The sequence below is a fragment of the Pleurodeles waltl genome, chromosome 10 (genome assembly GCF_031143425.1).
Source record: "Pleurodeles waltl isolate 20211129_DDA chromosome 10, aPleWal1.hap1.20221129, whole genome shotgun sequence".
NCBI classification, from domain to species: domain Eukaryota; kingdom Metazoa; phylum Chordata; class Amphibia; order Caudata; family Salamandridae; genus Pleurodeles; species Pleurodeles waltl.
The window spans coordinates 578,852,165-578,871,028 of NC_090449.1; the positions used below are offsets into that span (position 1 = coordinate 578,852,165).

The following is an 18,864-nucleotide window of genomic DNA, read 5'->3' on the forward strand; positions in this document are numbered from 1 at the left end:
TTACGGCAGCTTCTCCCCATGTATAAGGTCATATGGATAAATGCACCTGTAATAGTTAGGGGAGACTATAATTAGAGATAATGAACATTATGACCATATTTAAATATCCAGTTCTAAATTAAAGCCAATGGTTGAAGCGGGGTGTACTTTCCCCTCACTTACATTATCTTCTGGCCTTTACCTTAATTTAAATGGATACATTATTATAGCTATTTAGCGGATTTGTTCCCTAGTGGTTCTGTGTTCAAAGACCTTTGTAAAACATACACAACCATGACCTTCAAAACGGAGAATTAAAAGCATAATGGCTATCAAATAATGACTGAACAATGAGTGATGATAATCAGATATCCATCAGTACAGTTTAGCAACTGTACTTCATCATTTTAACATGATTAATCCATATCATTCTATGCTGTCAATTACAACCCTTTCTCACAAAATTCCACCTCATAACTATTGTTTCCCACTTCTCTACTCAAATCTCACCATAAAGACTATAAAACACATACAGCCTTTTTTTCAGTTCTGTCTGAGGCAGCATTATAAGGCAAAACCTGATCTTACCTGTTCGACGTTCTCTGAAGCGGCCAAAATGTGGAGTAAGTTCCTTTGAGTTAAGGCATTGCCTTTAAAGTAGCAGGTTATCAATAATCACATGAAAAACGAATCAAACTCCAACACTTTTCTGGTAACTGTCTCCGTTTGAAAAAAAACACTTTAAAAAAAATGTTACTTCCTTTTTTTAACACAAAAATAAGGCTATGTGTTTACCTGTTAATAATTGCACCGGTTTGGTGCTACTACTAATTCACAATCTGCTCCTTGTGTGTCTGATACTTTGTAATAGCAGAGATAATTGGCAGCAGAATGAAGACTCCATCACATTGAGTGTTACTTAATAATGTATAGAAAATGCATGCACTAATGTTAGTTAAAAACCGTGAGGTGAAACAAAAGACCAACAATTACGGTGTGTAGGTTCTGCCACAACAGGTTGGAGTCTGGTTTCCAGTAGCTAACATTAAAAAGGATAATTAATTAATTAATTAACCAAGAGCGTTTGTTGTAAAGGAAATCCACTTCAAACGTATCTTTTCTAAGTAATCTGCAGAACAGGTCATATTGTCGTGTATTCATCTACCACATTTTATGAACTTCAGGAAACAACTCTCTTATCTACTTCCTATCTTCATTACAAAAGTCCCTCTCTGGTTCTTATGTGTCTACAATCGAGAGGGTGTGTCTCTCACCGTTGTGTCTCAACGCTTCCCCAGGTCTGCAACACCCACTTCCTGTAGTTGCCCCACCCCAAGGCAGTATTCACATATTACTTTAATAAAGTAGTGCTCTTATCCTACTTTTGTGTTGAGAAAACGAAACCTCATACAGATCTGTATGATGTCCATTTGCAAAACACATTGGCACAAGTCACTATATATAATGCACACAAATATTCAGTTTATTGCAAAACACATTCTATCATGCCTGTTCATATACATTTTAAATACAACTAAGCAAACCCACTGTATAAAAAACATATATGTAGTCACACATTTCACAAAAATAGAAAGGCAGAGACTACATGGAGCTGTAAACTGTTCAGTGCTCCCTAAGGCAAGTTTATCCAAATTCATTTAACAATAAACCACTTAGGGCTTCATATTAAATTGATATTTGTAAATAATTCATTGGTCATTAATAATTAATAAGCACTTTATTGCTTTCTGGATAATAGCTTGAGTGAGTGTATTAAAAACTCAAGTTTGTGTTACTTGCAGTACAGTTTATGGAAAGGAGGCCTGCCATCATATATAAAAAAACAGCATCATAAATTCAGGGAGAATAATGTGGAATGTTGAGACTCAAATCTTGCAGTGTTTTTAATAGATTAGAGATATCTTCACCCTTGCGGACAGTTTCTATTTTTAGGTCTGGTTAGCCATTTTGATTTTCACTAAAAGTATAGATACATAACCTACTTACTTATTGAGGCATTTAGCCAGGTCTCTTTATTTATTGGTCTGTTGTTGCGTCTTTCTCACTTGTCCTCCATCCACTACAGCATACAGCATGTGGCACTAGGTCATCCCAATGCACCAATAGGCTAACCTCACTTTGAAAGATGGCTTTCTGTTCTTTCACAATGAGCACATCCTTACATTAAGTAGCTCTCTCCACTGCCAGGGCACCTATGACAATAAGTGGTTTATGAGACCAAAAAACTACAATTGGGTAATGTTTTCCTCTATATTGACAAGGGGCCAGTATCCCCCACCCCAAAAAATATAGTTTTAAGAAAACATGACAAAACGAGCTTTGCTAAAGGTAGTTTTTCAACATATAGTGAAGCATTGCAAGTTTACTATAAAAAATCCAAGACCAAAACTGATAACATGAATGGAAGAATAGATCTATTATAAAAATTTAAAAAATGGAAAGAGAGGATATTGAGGTTAGATAAGAGAATATCAAAGTAAATATGTGAAAAGACACAACAACAGATTGAGGAACAAACCCCACAAGTTTAAATGTGGTTATTGGGTAAGAACGTTTCTAATGCACGGTCAAAGACGTGGGTTGTCAAAATGGTCCAAGCCTAAACAAATTAAGAAAGTTGTTGGCAACAATGTTTGGTTGAGTGATGGCAAGAAATGGAACATGCGCAAAAAAACATTGTGTAATGAACTGGAATATAAAATGTGTTGTGGAGAAAAATTAAATGTTGATGTAGAAAACACAGAAAAAATGGAACGGGTCTAAACCAAACCTGTATGACTAAAGATTTCATCTGTAAGTGAGTCATATACATTTGTATCAAATTATGTGGAGTTGTTGTTGTTGTTAGAATTTTGTAATATTCTGTAGTTAGTTTTGTTTTACTATTTAATTCTATAAAAAGGGGAGATGTGTTGTATCCTGGATCCTGGATGTGAAGAAGAGTGTTGCTGTGTTTGTGGTCTGACAGGGGTTGTTATCCTTACCACTTAATAAATATTAGAAGATATCTTTGTGGACCATTTCTTTCCAAAACACATACCCTAAATAAATTGCAGAGTCGAAGAAAAAACATTTAATTTAAAGATGGCCACTCAATGATTCAGTGTCAGATGTAGCGTGACAGGGTTTGGAGACAAAGCAGACTCTGAGAGGGCTAATATTTTCATAAAGAGCGCAGGGTGGGGCAGGAAAGGAGGAATGAGAAAGGAGGTTGAGGGCATGAAGTGGCAAAGGGGTAGAAAGAGATAGAAAATGGCCACTCCTTGACTGCAAGATCTGAGGGTAACAGTGGATACACTTCATCCGAGAGACGATGAGACAAAAATGTTCGCTTGGTGACACAAACAGAATAATAGGTGGGACAAACTTTGACTCAGGAGCAAGGAACAGAGATCGCAATGGAATTATGAGGAACAGGTACACACAATGGTCATTCTAAGTGCATGAAGGGTAAAATGAGTCTGTTGCCAACTATCAGCTAAAGCTGTCTGTATGTGAAAACTTAAAAACAATGAACTAGGTTCAGATATGAGCAAGTTCTTCACAAGAAGTGACAACTGGTAAAAATTGGAAGGTGCTCATGCAGCCTGCTGCGGGAAGGTAACACAATATTGTTCTCAGATAATGCTCTGACATAAATATTGTGTCCTAGATATTGTCTGCAAGCATATTGCCCCACTGAAGTTACTAACAGAAAATCTACACCCAGTTGAACAATATTTTTGTAAGCAATATTTAGGACCCAATATTTAGGCCAGACACTTCTGTATACAAAATTCTGACCTAAAACTGCCCGCTGCAGTTCTTTGGCTGTGATGGGAAATATGAAGAGACTACTTAGAATCATGTGCAGTCTTTGTCTCAGCAGAAATGGTATTTGGCAAGACATGCAACTTTCCCTGTAGCACAGTCTAACATGAGCTTTGCACTCATAATCAAGTATGAAATGCGCCTCCTGTCCTCTGATTCTGTAATAAATGTCGACCATAATTGAGGTCCATTGGAGGCCTCACACCCTGGGACCTGGTGCTACTGCTCCTGCTGCACTAATGTAACCCACACTCCCACTCATAAGCAGAAACCAAACATGGTCTGGCCATCAGATCTGCTGGGATCCCCTTGGGCGGTTACTTTGACAACTTTTATCTAGTGCTTTTTCAGTTTACCACTTTTCACATTTTTGCAAGATACAAAAAGAGCTTAATTTGAGCCAGTATTTACAGCTGGTGTTTTTGGGTGTAAGTCAACATACTTTGATCTAAAGCAAGAGAGAGAAAAACACTAATGGAGGGAAGAAGGAGCAAGAGAAAGATGGAAAAACTGACAAAGAGAGAAAGCAGGAATGAAAAATAACTTGATAGAGGGGCATGGAGTGTCTGGTGGTGAATTAAGGAGGCATGACATGAAGTGAAGGCTACGTAGCCATAGCATTCAGCATATTGATCTTCAATTGCTCCGGTCTCGGTCTTGTAGGCAAAAGTGTGGGTCCCAGTACTACTCTTTTACAAATTAAGAATTGGAACAAAACCTTGTAAAAATATTGCACTAGCCCTGATGATTCTTCATTGTTTTCCAGTGGCTCAGCACACTATGGGCCACATGTACGATCCTTTTTCCATGTCTCAAACAGCGAATCTGGCTGTTTGCGACGTGCAAAAAGCACTTCCCCATGTACAAAGCCAGTTTTGAGATTCAGTAAACTTTTTACCAAATCGCAAAACTGGATTGCGACTCACAATTAGAAAGGGGTGTTCCCTTCCTAATTGTGACTCGCAGTCCCATGTATGATTGTTTTGTGACCGATCGCAAAACAATCACAGTTAGCACTAGTGTCACACTGGTGCTAACACATTCGCAAACGTGAATGTCAATGAATAAACAAAACAAAAACGTTTCATTTTTTGTTTTTGTAATGCATCTCGTTTTCCTTTAAGGAAAGCGGGCTGCATTACAAAAAAAAACTGCTTTATTGAAAAGCAGTCACAGACATGGTGGTCTGCTGTCTCCAGCAGGCCACCATCCCTGTGAGGGCCGCCATTCCCAAGGGGGACGCAAATTGCAACCTACCTCATGAATAATCATGATTTGGGCATTTGCGACCCCCTTGCGAGTCTCAAATAGTGTCAAGGACACTATCCTACATTCGGATTTGCGACTCGCAAATTGCGATTCGCTCTGACTCACAATTTGCAAGTCGCAAATCCGAACTTTCATACATGTAGCCCTATATTCCTAGAAGTGGGCACTATTCAAAAACATTGTCATGGATTTGGCCTATTTTTATAGTGCACCAATAATTTAAATATTCAGATCCAACAAACATAATTGAGTGCCTAGCATATGAGACACCACAGACATCTTGTCTGATGACAAATTCCCCACATAGTCAGAAATATATATCAACAGTAGCTGAATCAGCAGAACTACCCATCAGCCCCCATACATTGTAGTAGCATAATGAAACCAATTCATATGCAATTTATGGGTTCCAGTATTTCAATATAACCACAGTTGGTTGTCGCCATCATTATATTCATATGCAAACCCCATTAGTTAATCATCAGTATCTGTGCTCATCTCGGATCTTGATTCATCAGTGATGGTGAAGCGTTCTAAGAAGCTTCCCCATGATGTCAGATTGGTAAGTGCACCCTCATCCATACGTATTATCCACATATTTTGTTCCTCTGCCGCTCCCCACTCCAGGATATCTTGCATCCAGTATTCAATCGATGGCCTCCTAGAGCTCATCCAGCCTATGGCCACCCTTCGCTTAGCCAGCACTAGAGCGAGTTGTGCCAGGTTATATGGGACTTTCCATCCCCTGGGTTGTTTCACCACCCCAACAAACATGCCAGTGGTGTCAATGCTATACCCAATCCCATGGCCTCCTGAACCTTCCCAACCACCTCCCACCAGAACTGCTGCACCTCCCTACAAGACCGAGCCAGGTGTGGGAAGGAAGTGCCTATCTCACCAGATCAGGGGCACCCAGTTCTCCTAGTTGGGTCAATCTTGTTAAGATGAGAAGGTGTGATATAAGTATGGCGTACAAAATTAAAATGTAGGAGCTTAAATCTATTATTACATGAAACCGTGCACACCAGCGACAAGGCCTTGGCCCAATCAATATCCTCCACTGATTCCCCCAGCTCCCAAGCTCTCCGCGCCACACATATTGCACCCGTCAGATCCTCCTGAAGGGCTCTACAGAACAAGGTGTTTAAATGTCTTTCATCCCCCAATTCATCAGCTCATTCATCACCTTAGAAGACGGCGGGGAGGCCGGGAAATCTTGCCAGACATCTTGTGCAACTCTTTCCATCTTATCATATTGCAGGAAATGGCCCGGGCCCAAATCAAACGTGTTCTGTGCCTCCTGAAAGGATAGAAACTCCTCACTGGGGAATAAATTCCCCACAATGAGATATCCCCCCACTCTCCAGCTGTCCATAGCCATATAACTGTCAATTTCACGGAAGGGAACTAGGTCCCCCACTTTGAGTTTCCTGTCAAATGGGGCACGGCAAATCACCCTCTTAATGACCTGTTCCTATATCCATGTGGTGTTTCTAACCAGGCCGGGGACAGCTGTCTCTGACTGACCACCTTTCACCAGTATGTGAGCTAACATGTCATTGCCCAGCATTCCTTCAGTCACTTTTCCAGCTATCCAACTCAGTCAGCCACTTCGCAGCATGTTGCAAGTGCGCAGCATAGTAACATAGCCTAATATATTAGGGATAGCCAACCCCCGTGCTCTAGATCCCTCTGCAGTGTGGACAGTGCTACTCTACTGCGGCATCCAGCACACACTAGTGAGACCAACAAACTATCTAACCGAGTGCATAGCAGAGGGGTTAATGGAAACAATGAATTTTGTACCAGGTACAAACTATGCGGAAGAAACACCATTTTTGCAATAGCTGCTCTTCCCATCACAGAGAGTGGAAGCCGCTTCCAGAACAAGACCGAGCGCTACAGGCCTGCTACCACTCTGGGCTGCTGCAGTGTGAATAACCCATATGCCCAAGTACCTGAAACTCTCCAACGCCCTCCAGAGACTAACCAATGGCAAATCATCCATCTGTCTGCCATGAAGCACCTCCGGAGGGAACAGCAGCAACTTATGCATATTCACCCTAAGTCCCGACACGGCCCCAAACTCATCCAACAACAGCAACAACAGGGGAACAGAAACACCCAGCAATCAAAGGTATACCAATGCATCGTCTGAGTATAATGAGACAATGTGAGTGGCAAGTCCCACCTGAATGCCCCAGGGGGCCAGCTCCCCACGTAACAATACTGCCAGCTGCTCCACTGCTAGGGCAGAGAGGAGCGGTGGAAGGGGACACCCCTGTCTGGTTCCCCTGCCAACCACCCATGATTCTGAGAGCTCCCCTCCCATGTGGACTCGTACTGTAGGTGCAGTATAAAGCAGGCAAACCCACGCAGAGAATTTTGGTCTGGACCCCATTGTCTGCAGTACCTCTGTAAGATAGCTCCATTCCACAGTATCAAGGGCCTTTTCTAGGTCCAACTGCACCAACGCCAGTTCTTCCTCCACATCCACGGTTTCATGCAAGTAATGCACCAAACAATGTAAGTTAAAGGTCATACTACGGGCGGGTATAAAGCTGCATTGGTCTTCATGAACCAGTCCCAGAACGACTCCACGCAGGTTAGTAGCTAATATCTTACAAAGGATCTTGTGAGCGGTCGGTAGGAAGAGGGGTGGCTTGAATCACCCCTAAGCTTGAGCATGAGACAAACATTACCCTGCTGCAATGACTCCACAGGGTGCCCTGTACACATGCTTCCTCAAACACTTCCAATAGTTTCTCTCGCAGGAGGGGGGAATATGTCTGGTAAAGCTCAACAGGAAACCCATCCCCCCCGGAGTCATGGATTTTGACAATGCCGCCATCGCTGCACCCACCTCCTCTGTAGTAATCTCATTATCCAAGTTTCTCCTACTCCCGAGGTCTAGCTGTGGGAGCTGCAGTTGCCGCAAACCCCCTCCCCCAGAAACTCATCTTGGATCAGGGAGCCGCCCTGTGACACCATTTGCAAATGCTCTACCACCACACTTAAATATCCCTACGATTGGTGACCTGTACACCTGCAGCATTCCGAATATGCAAGATAGGGAGCTATTCCACCTCATGCTGTAGGATCCATGCCAGCAACCTGCCAGATTTGTCCCCCTCCCTGTATAGCTGCTGTCTATGCAATCTAATTGTTAACTTATCCAGTGACTCCCAACACCTACTGACTTCCCTATTCAAGTGAAGCTGCTCTCTTTCTGCTTCCCTCGTAAGATGGCCCTGACATTGTATATCTGCTAGTTGCCCCTCCCATTTCTTGAGATCTTGTTCCAATAGTCTACACACCCCACAGGTGGTCCCTATACACACTCCTCTCAGAACGGCTTTCATTGCCTCCCACTCTGGTACCGCTGGATGTCGTGGTACCCCAATTCATGTCCATGTAATTCTTAATTGCAGCTGCCATTTTCTCACGACACGCAGTGTCTGACAGAAAATCAGGGGGCATGCATCAGCTACGTGTCCCCTCACCCTCCGATCTCCATCTCAGCTGCATCAATACTGGGGAATAATCAGATAAAAACCTCCCCAAATGGTTTATATCCAACACTTGCAAATAATCCTGGCTGCCCTGGAGAAATCGGTCCAAGCAGCTATACGTGTTATGTGTCTTAGAGTGACATGTGTATTCCCTCCTCTCCAGGTGTAACCCCCTCGATCCATCCCATAATCCTAGATTGTGCATGACCGCGATAAGGGATCTCATCATCAATGGCTTATTGCCCTGTTTAGAAGAATGACAGTCTTTCTCACCATCCAATATACAACTGTAGTCTCAAGCCCACACAATGGGGACCCACACCAACCTCCAGCACCCCTGATACATTGTCATAAAAAATGTGATTATCTGTGTTAGGTGCTTAAGTATTGAGTATAGTAAAGTGAGCGCCATCCAATGTACCCTGCAGGAGTATATGCCACCTCTCAACATCAGCCTCACTATAAACATGCTTAAATGGAACCCCTGGAGCAACCCATATTGCCACTCCCCTGGCATAAGAGGAAAAAGAACAATTGGCCTGCCATTTCTTAGCAGGCTTCTGAGATTTCTCCTCCATCATTTGTGCTTCCTATAAACAGTCTATTTGAATCTTATGCCCCAGCAGAAAGGAATGTACTCTATATCGTGTGATGTAATCTTTCAGCCCTGTGACATTCCATGTCAGCATATTAAACTGACGACCCATGTTAATACTTTTTACTTCCCATCTGCTGACAACATCTCTCTGTCCTCCTCCCCCGCATTGGAGGAATGCGGGCTGACTACCTACCTCATGTCTCACATACGAATATGCACTGTGGATATAACCACTAAACATTTGCAAACATGCACATACTGAATAAATCCCAACCCCTCTTCCCACCCCGGATAAACAGTAAAACAAATAAATCAAAACATACTGTAGATCCATATGTGTAAATGCTGCCAGGACAAACTGCCTAGACCCTAATACCTCAATTACTGAATTCTATCACAACAGTGGAGGAAACCCTCCACCCCGTATTTTAAATGCACCCTGACTGTATCTCTAATCCATCATGCCCCAAAGAAGGGCAGTACCCCCTTCCGCCATATAGTAGGGGCGCAAGGCTGGCATAGCTTGTTCAGTCCCATTGCAAACCCACTGCCTGTTATTTAACAGGCAGTGGGCATCCAACATAACAACATGCCCCATATAGGAAAGAGGTAGAACGTTGTTCTCTTAAGCAGGATAAGGTTAACTGGCATTGGACACCGACTCCACTCCCAGATCAGGCTTTTGAGGAAGACCAGGAGACAGGCTGAGGGTAACCACTGCCATTGTGCCATCCTGTTGAATTTCAGTTCTGCTACGGTCACTTCCCCCACGCCCTGTTGAGTTATCCATCCGGTTCTCGTTATGTTTTCTCCAGTCAGAGGCCCCTAAGCCACCCATAGGTCTGGTAGCAGAGCAAGCTCGACCAGAACCACTCGGTGGAGCATTGTCCCACATTTCCAGCCATCTCCAGACCTCCTCCGGACAGTCAATAAAGTGGATCTACCCCCTGAGAGCACCTTCAAACTCACCAGACACATGTAACATATGTTCATGGCATGAAGCTTGGCCTTCACCTCCATAAAGCCCATCCTTGATGTCTGCACCTTGTTTGTGCAGTCTGTATAAATGGAGATTGAGATTCTATGGTCTTCAAAAACAGCATTGACAGTTTCTTGGGACGTCTGCAGGATCCAGTCTCTATCCCTATAATTCAAAATGCGAGCAATAATAGCCCTCGGAGGGGCACCAGGCCAAGGGGGTGCAACCAGCGCCCTGTGGGAACGCTCCACCACAAACACACCAGACAACCCCACAGGCTGCAGCACATCCCTGATCCATCGCTGCACGAAGGCCTCCGCATTGGAACCCTCCGCGCAAAAAGGGGGACATTGTTGCGTCTTCACCTCCCCTTGGAGTCTTTCATTCTCACCTCCAGAGCCCTGGATTTAGAGTTGACCTGTGCCATCTGTTTTCCTAGAGTGTCAACCTCCGTCTGCAACTCCAAAATGTACCCCTCCACTACCTTGACCTTATAAGATACCTTCTGGAGATCTGCCAGGAGAAGGTTCACCTCAAGAGCTACTGTCTCTATTTTCCCCTCAAGGGAGACCCTCGAGCCCTGAATTGCTGCAAGAAGTTTAGCGCGAGATGGCTCCTCCATGGTGACAGGCGTGCTCGGGTCATCCCTGGACTCACCCTTTCACGTCTGGCAGCGGGTTAGGCGTAGTGTAATGCAGTTTAGTGTTTCTCTATGATGAGGCCACCTGCCTCTGCTGTACCACCTCGGCACCTACCAGAGGAAAATGGGCAGGTGAGGTATACCCCCGCCATACCCAGTCTGCTGCACCAAGCTCAGGGTTATCTCAGAATGCTTCTCCCCAAAGTCAAGTCAAATCCAGGTTCAGTGCCCTCTACAGACATCAACAGTAGGCAGGGAGGCAACATCCACAACTAGGTCTGATGGGCATGCCACTGATCCAGAACTTCACAGCTCTCCCCTTACTTCCCACAAGACAATGGGATTCTGCGACAATGTAATGTCCGGCCCCCACTACGCCACCAGAGTATCACAGTTCACAATGATACGATGTCAGATAAATATTACCAGTGCCTCATGTCCAGGATTGGTGCCAGTGGTAACTACCAATATCCGCCCCGTCTCCAGGGATATGCATGCCACCGCGGATCTGTTCCTTCCTCAGTCTCCCAGTCACACCATCCCGGGGCCAACCCGTTCTGCCACAAGCGGTGAGTTGCAGAACTTTCTCTGCCACCCTGCATGGCCACAGTCCACCCGCAGAGCTACACCACAGCAGGCCTGATGCGACAAACTACTAACTGGCCCAGGCTCTTCTTTCGCCCTCAGCCACCAGCCGCGTCGTTCTGCAGCCCCTACCTCCTCTGCACGGCACCGCATCCGGGCCACCAGTCCTGCCAGCCTGGGACTCACCAGGTGAGATGGTTCAGGAGCAGGGCCCTCCTCCGTCAAGGCCCTGCAGGCTACTTCTAGGCCTTCACGCGGGTCAGGTCGACAGAGTGCTTCAGGATCTCCAGGCTGGGCCCATGGCCCCACCTTGCTGACGCAGCAGACGGGGTCTCCATGTCCGCATGCAGTTCCAGCCAAGGGGGCAGATCAGCTGGGGGAGGCTGCACTGCGACTTCCCGGATGCCTTCAAGCCGCTGATCACCACGCAGCCCGGGGCAGGGCCTCATTCACCGCCGGGGCCCTGCGCCTTCCAACTTTCTGATCGGGGAAGTCAAGCTGCCGCCAGGGTCGAGTCATCCGACCCCACCTCGAGAGGCCTGCAAATCACCAGGCACAGCAGGATAAATGCAGGATCGCCCCAGGGCAGCGGGGAGCCTCCTAGAAGCATGTTCCGCCAGTCATCTTGCTTGGCCATGTCCCCTAGTGCACCAATTTTAAAATTATATTTGATAGCAGAACATTCATTCTTCCACTATGAACAACATATAAATATATACATATATCAACAAGATGAAGAAATCGCAAACAGCCCTTCCTTTGGTGTACAACCAGTTGTACTCAAGGCCTGTTCAAACAATAAAACACATGGTTGATTGCAAATTGAAGCTAGTTATGTTGTCTCTTTTGCTCTTGTCAGTGGGAGGTCAGACATTACCATCAAATCATGTGGTGGTGAGTGGTATTCAAAAATAATACACAATAATTTTTTTCTCCCCAGCCTCAAACAATAGTGGACTCGATTCATAAATCATTAAGCTCACTAAATTATAAACTTGATACTCACAAAAGTTGCATTTTGGGGGCATTACTTCCTACTTTCATTTCAAAAATCAGAATTGAGAAAAGTTTACATTCGTAAAGTGCATTTAAAATGTGGAAAATTTGAGAGTATGGAGAACTGCCAAATTTCAAACTTAGATTTGAGGCAGGGTTAAAGTTGTTTCTTACAGGAACCTTTCTAAACTAGGAGGACGCCCACAAACTCATCTGTTTCTGTGTATCCAAATACCTGTTGTAAGCAGTTTTCTACCCTGGAATCAAATCATATGTAAATGTTTTCCTCTCAAAGGCAGTCGTGTGTTCCAAGGGCAGAAATGATGAGGGAACAACCCTATAATTTTAATGTGTGTGTTTTCTCACAGCCACAAGAGAAAGCAACATGTGCAAAAGAACTCTTACATCATAGTTTTACTTCCATAATTTTTTACATAAAGGAAAAAACCCAAAAATGCCTAATACATGCTAGAGTACTCCAAGACATCAGTAAGTGCCACTGATCCTGGAGTGTTCCTGGGATTGAATATGAATCCTTGAAAATCTGGAAAGGCAGATCAGCAACCCCATGGAATCTATCTTCAGATTTTCTATGAGGGGTTAATGCACAACAGAAACATCACAACATTGCGTACAAACATCACAACTCAACGGGACAGGGAAAAATATTTTTGCTAACTTTGGGCCATATTTATGAAAGGGTTGCGTCACTCTTTGTTAGAAATTGGGTCTTTTGTTGGCAGTCAGGTTACCCTCTGTCCAAGCAAGGACCCTCACTCTAGTCAGGGTAAAAGAGATTCACCCTCAGCTAACCCCCGCTCACCCCTTTGGTAGCTTGGCACGAGCAGCCAGGCTTATCTTCAGAGGCCTAGGTGTAAAGTATTTGTACCAACACACACAGTAACTTAATGGAAACACAAGTTTAGAAAAATCGAAAATATTTATCTAACCAAAACAAGACCAAAACGACAAAAATCCACAATACACAAGTCATGTTATCAATTAAAAACCAAAAAGAGTCTTAATGTAATTTTAAACACAACGCTAACACTGTTAGCGTGGAAATGTACCTGGGTGCGTCAAAAATAACCCCGCACGGGTGAGTGTGCGTCAAAAAGGGCTTGCGATGCGTCAATATCATTCACGAGTGAGACATTGCGTTGTTTCTCCTTCTATCGGGTCGGCGTGCGTTGTTCCTTCTCTCCGCAGGAGAGCGATTCGTCAATCCGGTCAGCACTCTTGGGTCTGGGCAGGCATGGCGTTGTTTTTACACTCACAGCGATGTTTGCATCGGAAGTCCAGCCGCACGATGATCCGAAAACGATGCAGCGAGGGTTGCGATTTCACCAGCCTCCATCAGCGATGTTGCATGTTGTTTCTCCAGCCACGTGCCTCGATCTTTCAGTCGCGCTGCAGCTGAGCATCGATTTTCAGCCGCAGCCGGCGGGGCGTCGATTTTTCTGCCGCGGATCGGAGTTGCATCGATCTTTTCCCTGCACGGCGATCTGTGCGTGGATTTTTCACTCTTGTCCTGCCAGCTTCTACTTTCAGGGTCCCAGGAACTGGTTGGGCACCACTTGGCAGAGTAGGACTCTCAGCAGAGGCTCCAGGTGCTGGCAGAGAGAAGTCTTTGCTGTTCCTGAGACTTCAAATAACATGAGGCAAGCTCTAAATCAAGCCCTTGGAGAGTTCTTCACAAGAAGGAAGGCACTCTTTGTCCTCTTACACTGACAGAAGCAGCCACTACAGGATAGCTCCACAAAGCACAGTCACAGGCAGAGCAGCTCTTCTTAATCAGCTCTTCAGCTCTTCTCCAGGCAAAGGTTCCTCTTGGTTTCCAGAAGTGTTCAAAGGTTTGTGGTTTTAGGTACCCTTCTTATACCCATTTTGCCCTTTGATGTAAGCCTACTTCAAAGCAAAGTCCCTCTTGTTTGTGAAATCCTGCCTTGCCCAGGCCAGGCCCCAGACACACACCAGGGGGTGGAGACTGCATTGTGTGAGGGCAGGCACAACCCTTTCAGGTATGAGTGACCACTCCTTCCCTTCCTTCTAGCACAGGTGGCTCATCAGGAAATGCAGGTTACACCCCAGCTCCCTTTGTGTCACTGTCTAGTGAGCGGTGCAACCAGCCCAACTGTCAAACTGACCCAGACAGGGAATCCACAAACAGGCAGAGTCACAGAAATGGTTTAAGCAAGAAAATGCTCACTTTCTAAAAGTGGCATTTTCAAACACACAATCTTAAAATCCACTTTACTAAAAGATGTATGTTAAAAATTGTGAGCTCAGAGACCCCAAACTCCACATGTCTATCTGCTCCCAAAGAGAATCTACACTTTAATCATATTTAAAGGTAGCCCTTATGTTAACCTATGAGAGGGACAGGCCTTGCAACAGTAAAAAAACGAATTTAGCAGTATATAAAGCACATTACTATATGTCCTACCTTAACCACGCACTGCACCCTGCCCTTGGGGCTACCTAGGGCCTACCTTAGGGGGATCTTACATGTAAGAAAAGGGAAGGTTTATGCCTGGCAAGTGGGTACACTTGCCAAGTCGAATTTACAGTTTAAAACTACCCACACAGACACTGCAGTGGCAAGTCTGGGACATGATTACAGAGCTACTTATGTGGGTGGAACAACCAGTGCTGCAGGCCCACTAGTAGCATTTGATTTACAGGCACCTCTAGTGCACTTTACTAGGAACTTACTAGTAAATCAAATATGCCATTCAGGGATAAACCAATTACATACACATTTTGTATGGGAGCACTTGCACTTTAGCACTGGTTAGCAGTGGTACAGTGCCCAGAGTAACAAAAACAGCAAAAATAGAGTCCAACACACATCAACAACCTGGGAAACCGAGGCAAAAAGTTAAGGGTGACCACGCCAAGGATGAAAAGTCTAACACTCTTACACCACAAAACGTGGAGCAAAAGGGACACAATCCTTAAACTGTGATTTATCAAGCCACTCAAGGCCACTTTGCGTGGCCCTGAGTGGCTTGATAAAGCTGGAGCAATGCAATGCAAATCACTGAGTTAGGTTACTTTGTTCAGGGACCATTCCATGGGTGGTGCGTTATAATTCCCACGCAACACCCATGGACTTTGATGCATTGACATATTTACAATAAGTGGTAGATATGGGAATGTGCCAAAACTACTACGCTTCCCCAGTTGAGGCGTAACGAGGAGAAACATCTTTATTTCTCCTAATTTTTCCTCTTTCTATGTGTGCTGCATTCAGCAGCGCACAAAGAAGGAGGAAAATGCCTCAGGGGATTGTTTTTGGGCAGGAAGGCATCCCTTCCTGCCCAAAAACATAGCAGGCACAATTGCACCATGATGCAAGAGTGCCTGCATTGGCTTTAGTCAGCACATTGTGCACCATCCCTGGTAAAAGGCAGGAATGTGTTGTATTATTTTAAATATGGCACATTCCTGCCCTTCCCCTATCAAGGGGTGCAGCAAGGTGACTTCACTTGACACATCCAAAAGAAGTGGGTCCAAATTGTATGTCACACTAAAGATTTTGTTGCAAGTATATTATTTTGTCATATGTACCTCTTTTATCTGTTATTTGTTTGTGAAGCGCACTATCACCCATGACAGTATCCTGGAGCTGATATCTGTAATTTCAAAAAAGCGCATAAAATGGAAAAAAAAAAAAAACTGCATAAGCTTTCTTTATACCATTGTTGAATTTGCACTTCAGAAACTATTGTCAAAACTTTAATCAGTGTCTGTCATACAAACTGTTTTACTATTGTTATGTTCAATATTATTATGGTGATATTGACCATATTATTATTAATATTATTATTATTATTATTATTATTATTATTATTATTATTATTATTAGCGGTAGTAGTAGTAGTAGTAGTAGTAGCAGTAATGCTGCTGTTAAAAAAAGTATGGCGGGCACAGGTGACTGATGTGTTGCCTATCCTCACCAGCTCTAACCCTCTTGCTCAGTTTCATCCACCTTTAAGTCCAGTGAAGAGAGAAGTACAAGGGAATACCCCTGACAGTGCTGTGCTGCCCATGCCTGTGTCCTCGTGCCCAGGCTTGTCTACTAGCCAACAATTTGTTGATGACACTCTCATTCAGGAGTACACAGTTGCACATTGAATTTCTTACCAACAATATTAAATGCAGGGCCAAATTGCCTTTGATATGAGTAGGTTGTGACCTTTTTTACTTCTAGAAGCATATTAACAAATATTCATACAATGCAGCAAGCCACTTTGCCAAGCAGTATTGCATGAAAAGGAGAGGGCAGAAATAGCCCATATTTAACATTATAGAGCCCATTCCTGCTCTCTACCTACACTGGCGCACTAACCTCTGCCTAGTGCCAATGCAAACAACATTGTACCATGGAGGAAGAGTGCCTGTGTTGTCTGTCGGTTTGCTTTTGTGCAGGAAGGGCAACCTTCAGAGGCATAAAACAACCCTCAGAGGCATTTTCCTCTTTCTAAGTGTGCTGCACAATGCAGCACACTGAGAAAGAGAAAACAACAAGGACGAATAAAGATATTTCTTCTTGTTTTGCCTCTGGTGGGAAGGCGTACAATTCTAATGCATTCCCAGGTCTACCAGTGTTGGTAAATCTGGAAATGTGTCTGAATGAATGGGTGGATGGTTGGAGATCACCCACGCTCCACCATGGCACACCTTTCTGCCGCAGAGCAATGCAACAACAAAAAGGTGATGGATGGAAAGCTCAAATTAATCTCAGCTGCTGGGAATCACGCAGGGCCACATCCCAATCCATTGTTTTTCACCCATCATGGCACCTCAGTTTGGATCAAACCATATACAAATCAGCTTTGACCTTGCTCCAATCGGAACAGTCTAGCCAGAACTGCAAGGCCAGGACTTACCTAAACCATAAAAAAGCAACCCAGGACCAATTTTGCCTTTTATGGGCTTCATCAGCTAGGTATAGTTTGATTCCAATGGCACATTGAACATAGTATCCATGTTTGGGCATACCTGTTACACTCACGGCAGCAACTGTAATAACAACAAAGTGATGGATGGAATGCTCGGACCGCATCCCAATCCATCGTTTTTCGCCCAAAATGTCACCTCAGCTACATGCAAATCAGCCTTGACCCTGCCTCAATTGGAACAGGCCAGCCTGAATTGCCAGGCCAGGTCCACCCTGAACCAGTAAACAAGCAACCCAGGACTGGTTTCACCCTTATTATGGGCCAGGCAAACATAGGACCTCAATATGAGTGATCTGCTCGTTTCCATTCCTTGTTTGTGAAAGGTTAGAATTAGGAGTTATGCAAATTTTATCATTACCAATATTACGGGGTGCGATAACGTTTGCATACCCACTAAATTTTAGCAGATCCAACCCACCAAAGTTTAACATGGGGGAAAATGCCCAGTAATTACGTGGTCCTGAGGATTTTGATGTGGACAATACCAAAATTCACATGCTATTCTCCATTTTTTAGGAAAACTTATAATAGGTGAATTGTATCACACCCAGTACATTCCAATCCCAGAGGTATCATTATTTACGTGGTGTGATAAATATCGCACAAACAGTTGGCCACTCGAAACGATGGCCTTAGCAGTAATAGCTGCACCTTGTGTACATATATATCCATAGAAGGAAAATAGTTTTCAGAATGAAAATCCCGACCTGTCATTGGCAATACTTTTTATGATCTGTTGATCCTAACATTTATTTTGCAGTTTTACTGAGAGAGATGTGACACAAAGCATTTTACTGCTTTGCATGCGCACAAGCGATATTGCACAAGGTCATATTCATTTTTAGGCGTGTGGAGATTAATTTATTTGCCGCGAATCACAGGATGTTGAATTGAGGACAGATTCGAACCTGGTTTCCCAGTTCCGAAGTCAGCAGCTCTGTCACATCCTCACCCCCATTTTGTTTTGCAATTATTTTATGCTTGTTACATGTTCAAAGCAGCATCTTCGTATTACTTATTGGATGCTAGATTCTGCCCTCAAGCTGAAAACAAGCCCTGCTGTACAGTGCAAATCAAAAGAAGAACACAAATCAGATGTTTAAATGCCGTTTGGAGCCAGACACACGGAGCAGTGCACGTTCGATTATGTCAATACTAAAGTAACATTCGGGCAACTGAAAGAAAAGTGGCTCATTTCCCCCCATCTAATCCAAAGGTTAAATGTCATTGATTAACAGTCAAGGGTGAAGGGAGGATTTTTTTTTCTGCTTACTTACCAGGTGGATCAGGAGAAAAGCGACGAGGGAAGGCGTTACGGCGAAGGCCATCTTCTCACGGGATAAAAGTCAGTAGTAGTTCAGGAACGGTGACTTTTCCATTCAGTTCATTCACATCCACGAAGACCAAGAAACGATATTTTGATTCCCCAGCTCAAAGCTCTAGGTAGAGAACAGGAAAGCAATCAGAGAGTAGGAAAACATCTCAATAACATTCAACCATCACTGACA

The 18,864-nt window shown here is 44.1% G+C and overlaps 1 protein-coding gene across 4 annotated transcripts in view; it reads right to left on the reverse strand.

Moving 5' to 3' along the window:
- Window positions 1-18,864, reverse strand: part of ADCYAP1R1 (ADCYAP receptor type I) — an 813,459-nt gene that overhangs the window by 593,916 nt on the left and 200,679 nt on the right. For all 4 annotated transcript variants that reach the window (XM_069211038.1, XM_069211037.1, XM_069211036.1 and 1 more), the window contains exon 2: window positions 18,634-18,795. In XM_069211038.1, the coding sequence (XP_069067139.1) occupies window positions 18,634-18,684 (51 nt within the window). In that variant the 5' untranslated portion in view covers window positions 18,685-18,795. The remainder of the gene's footprint in view (window positions 1-18,633; window positions 18,796-18,864) is intronic.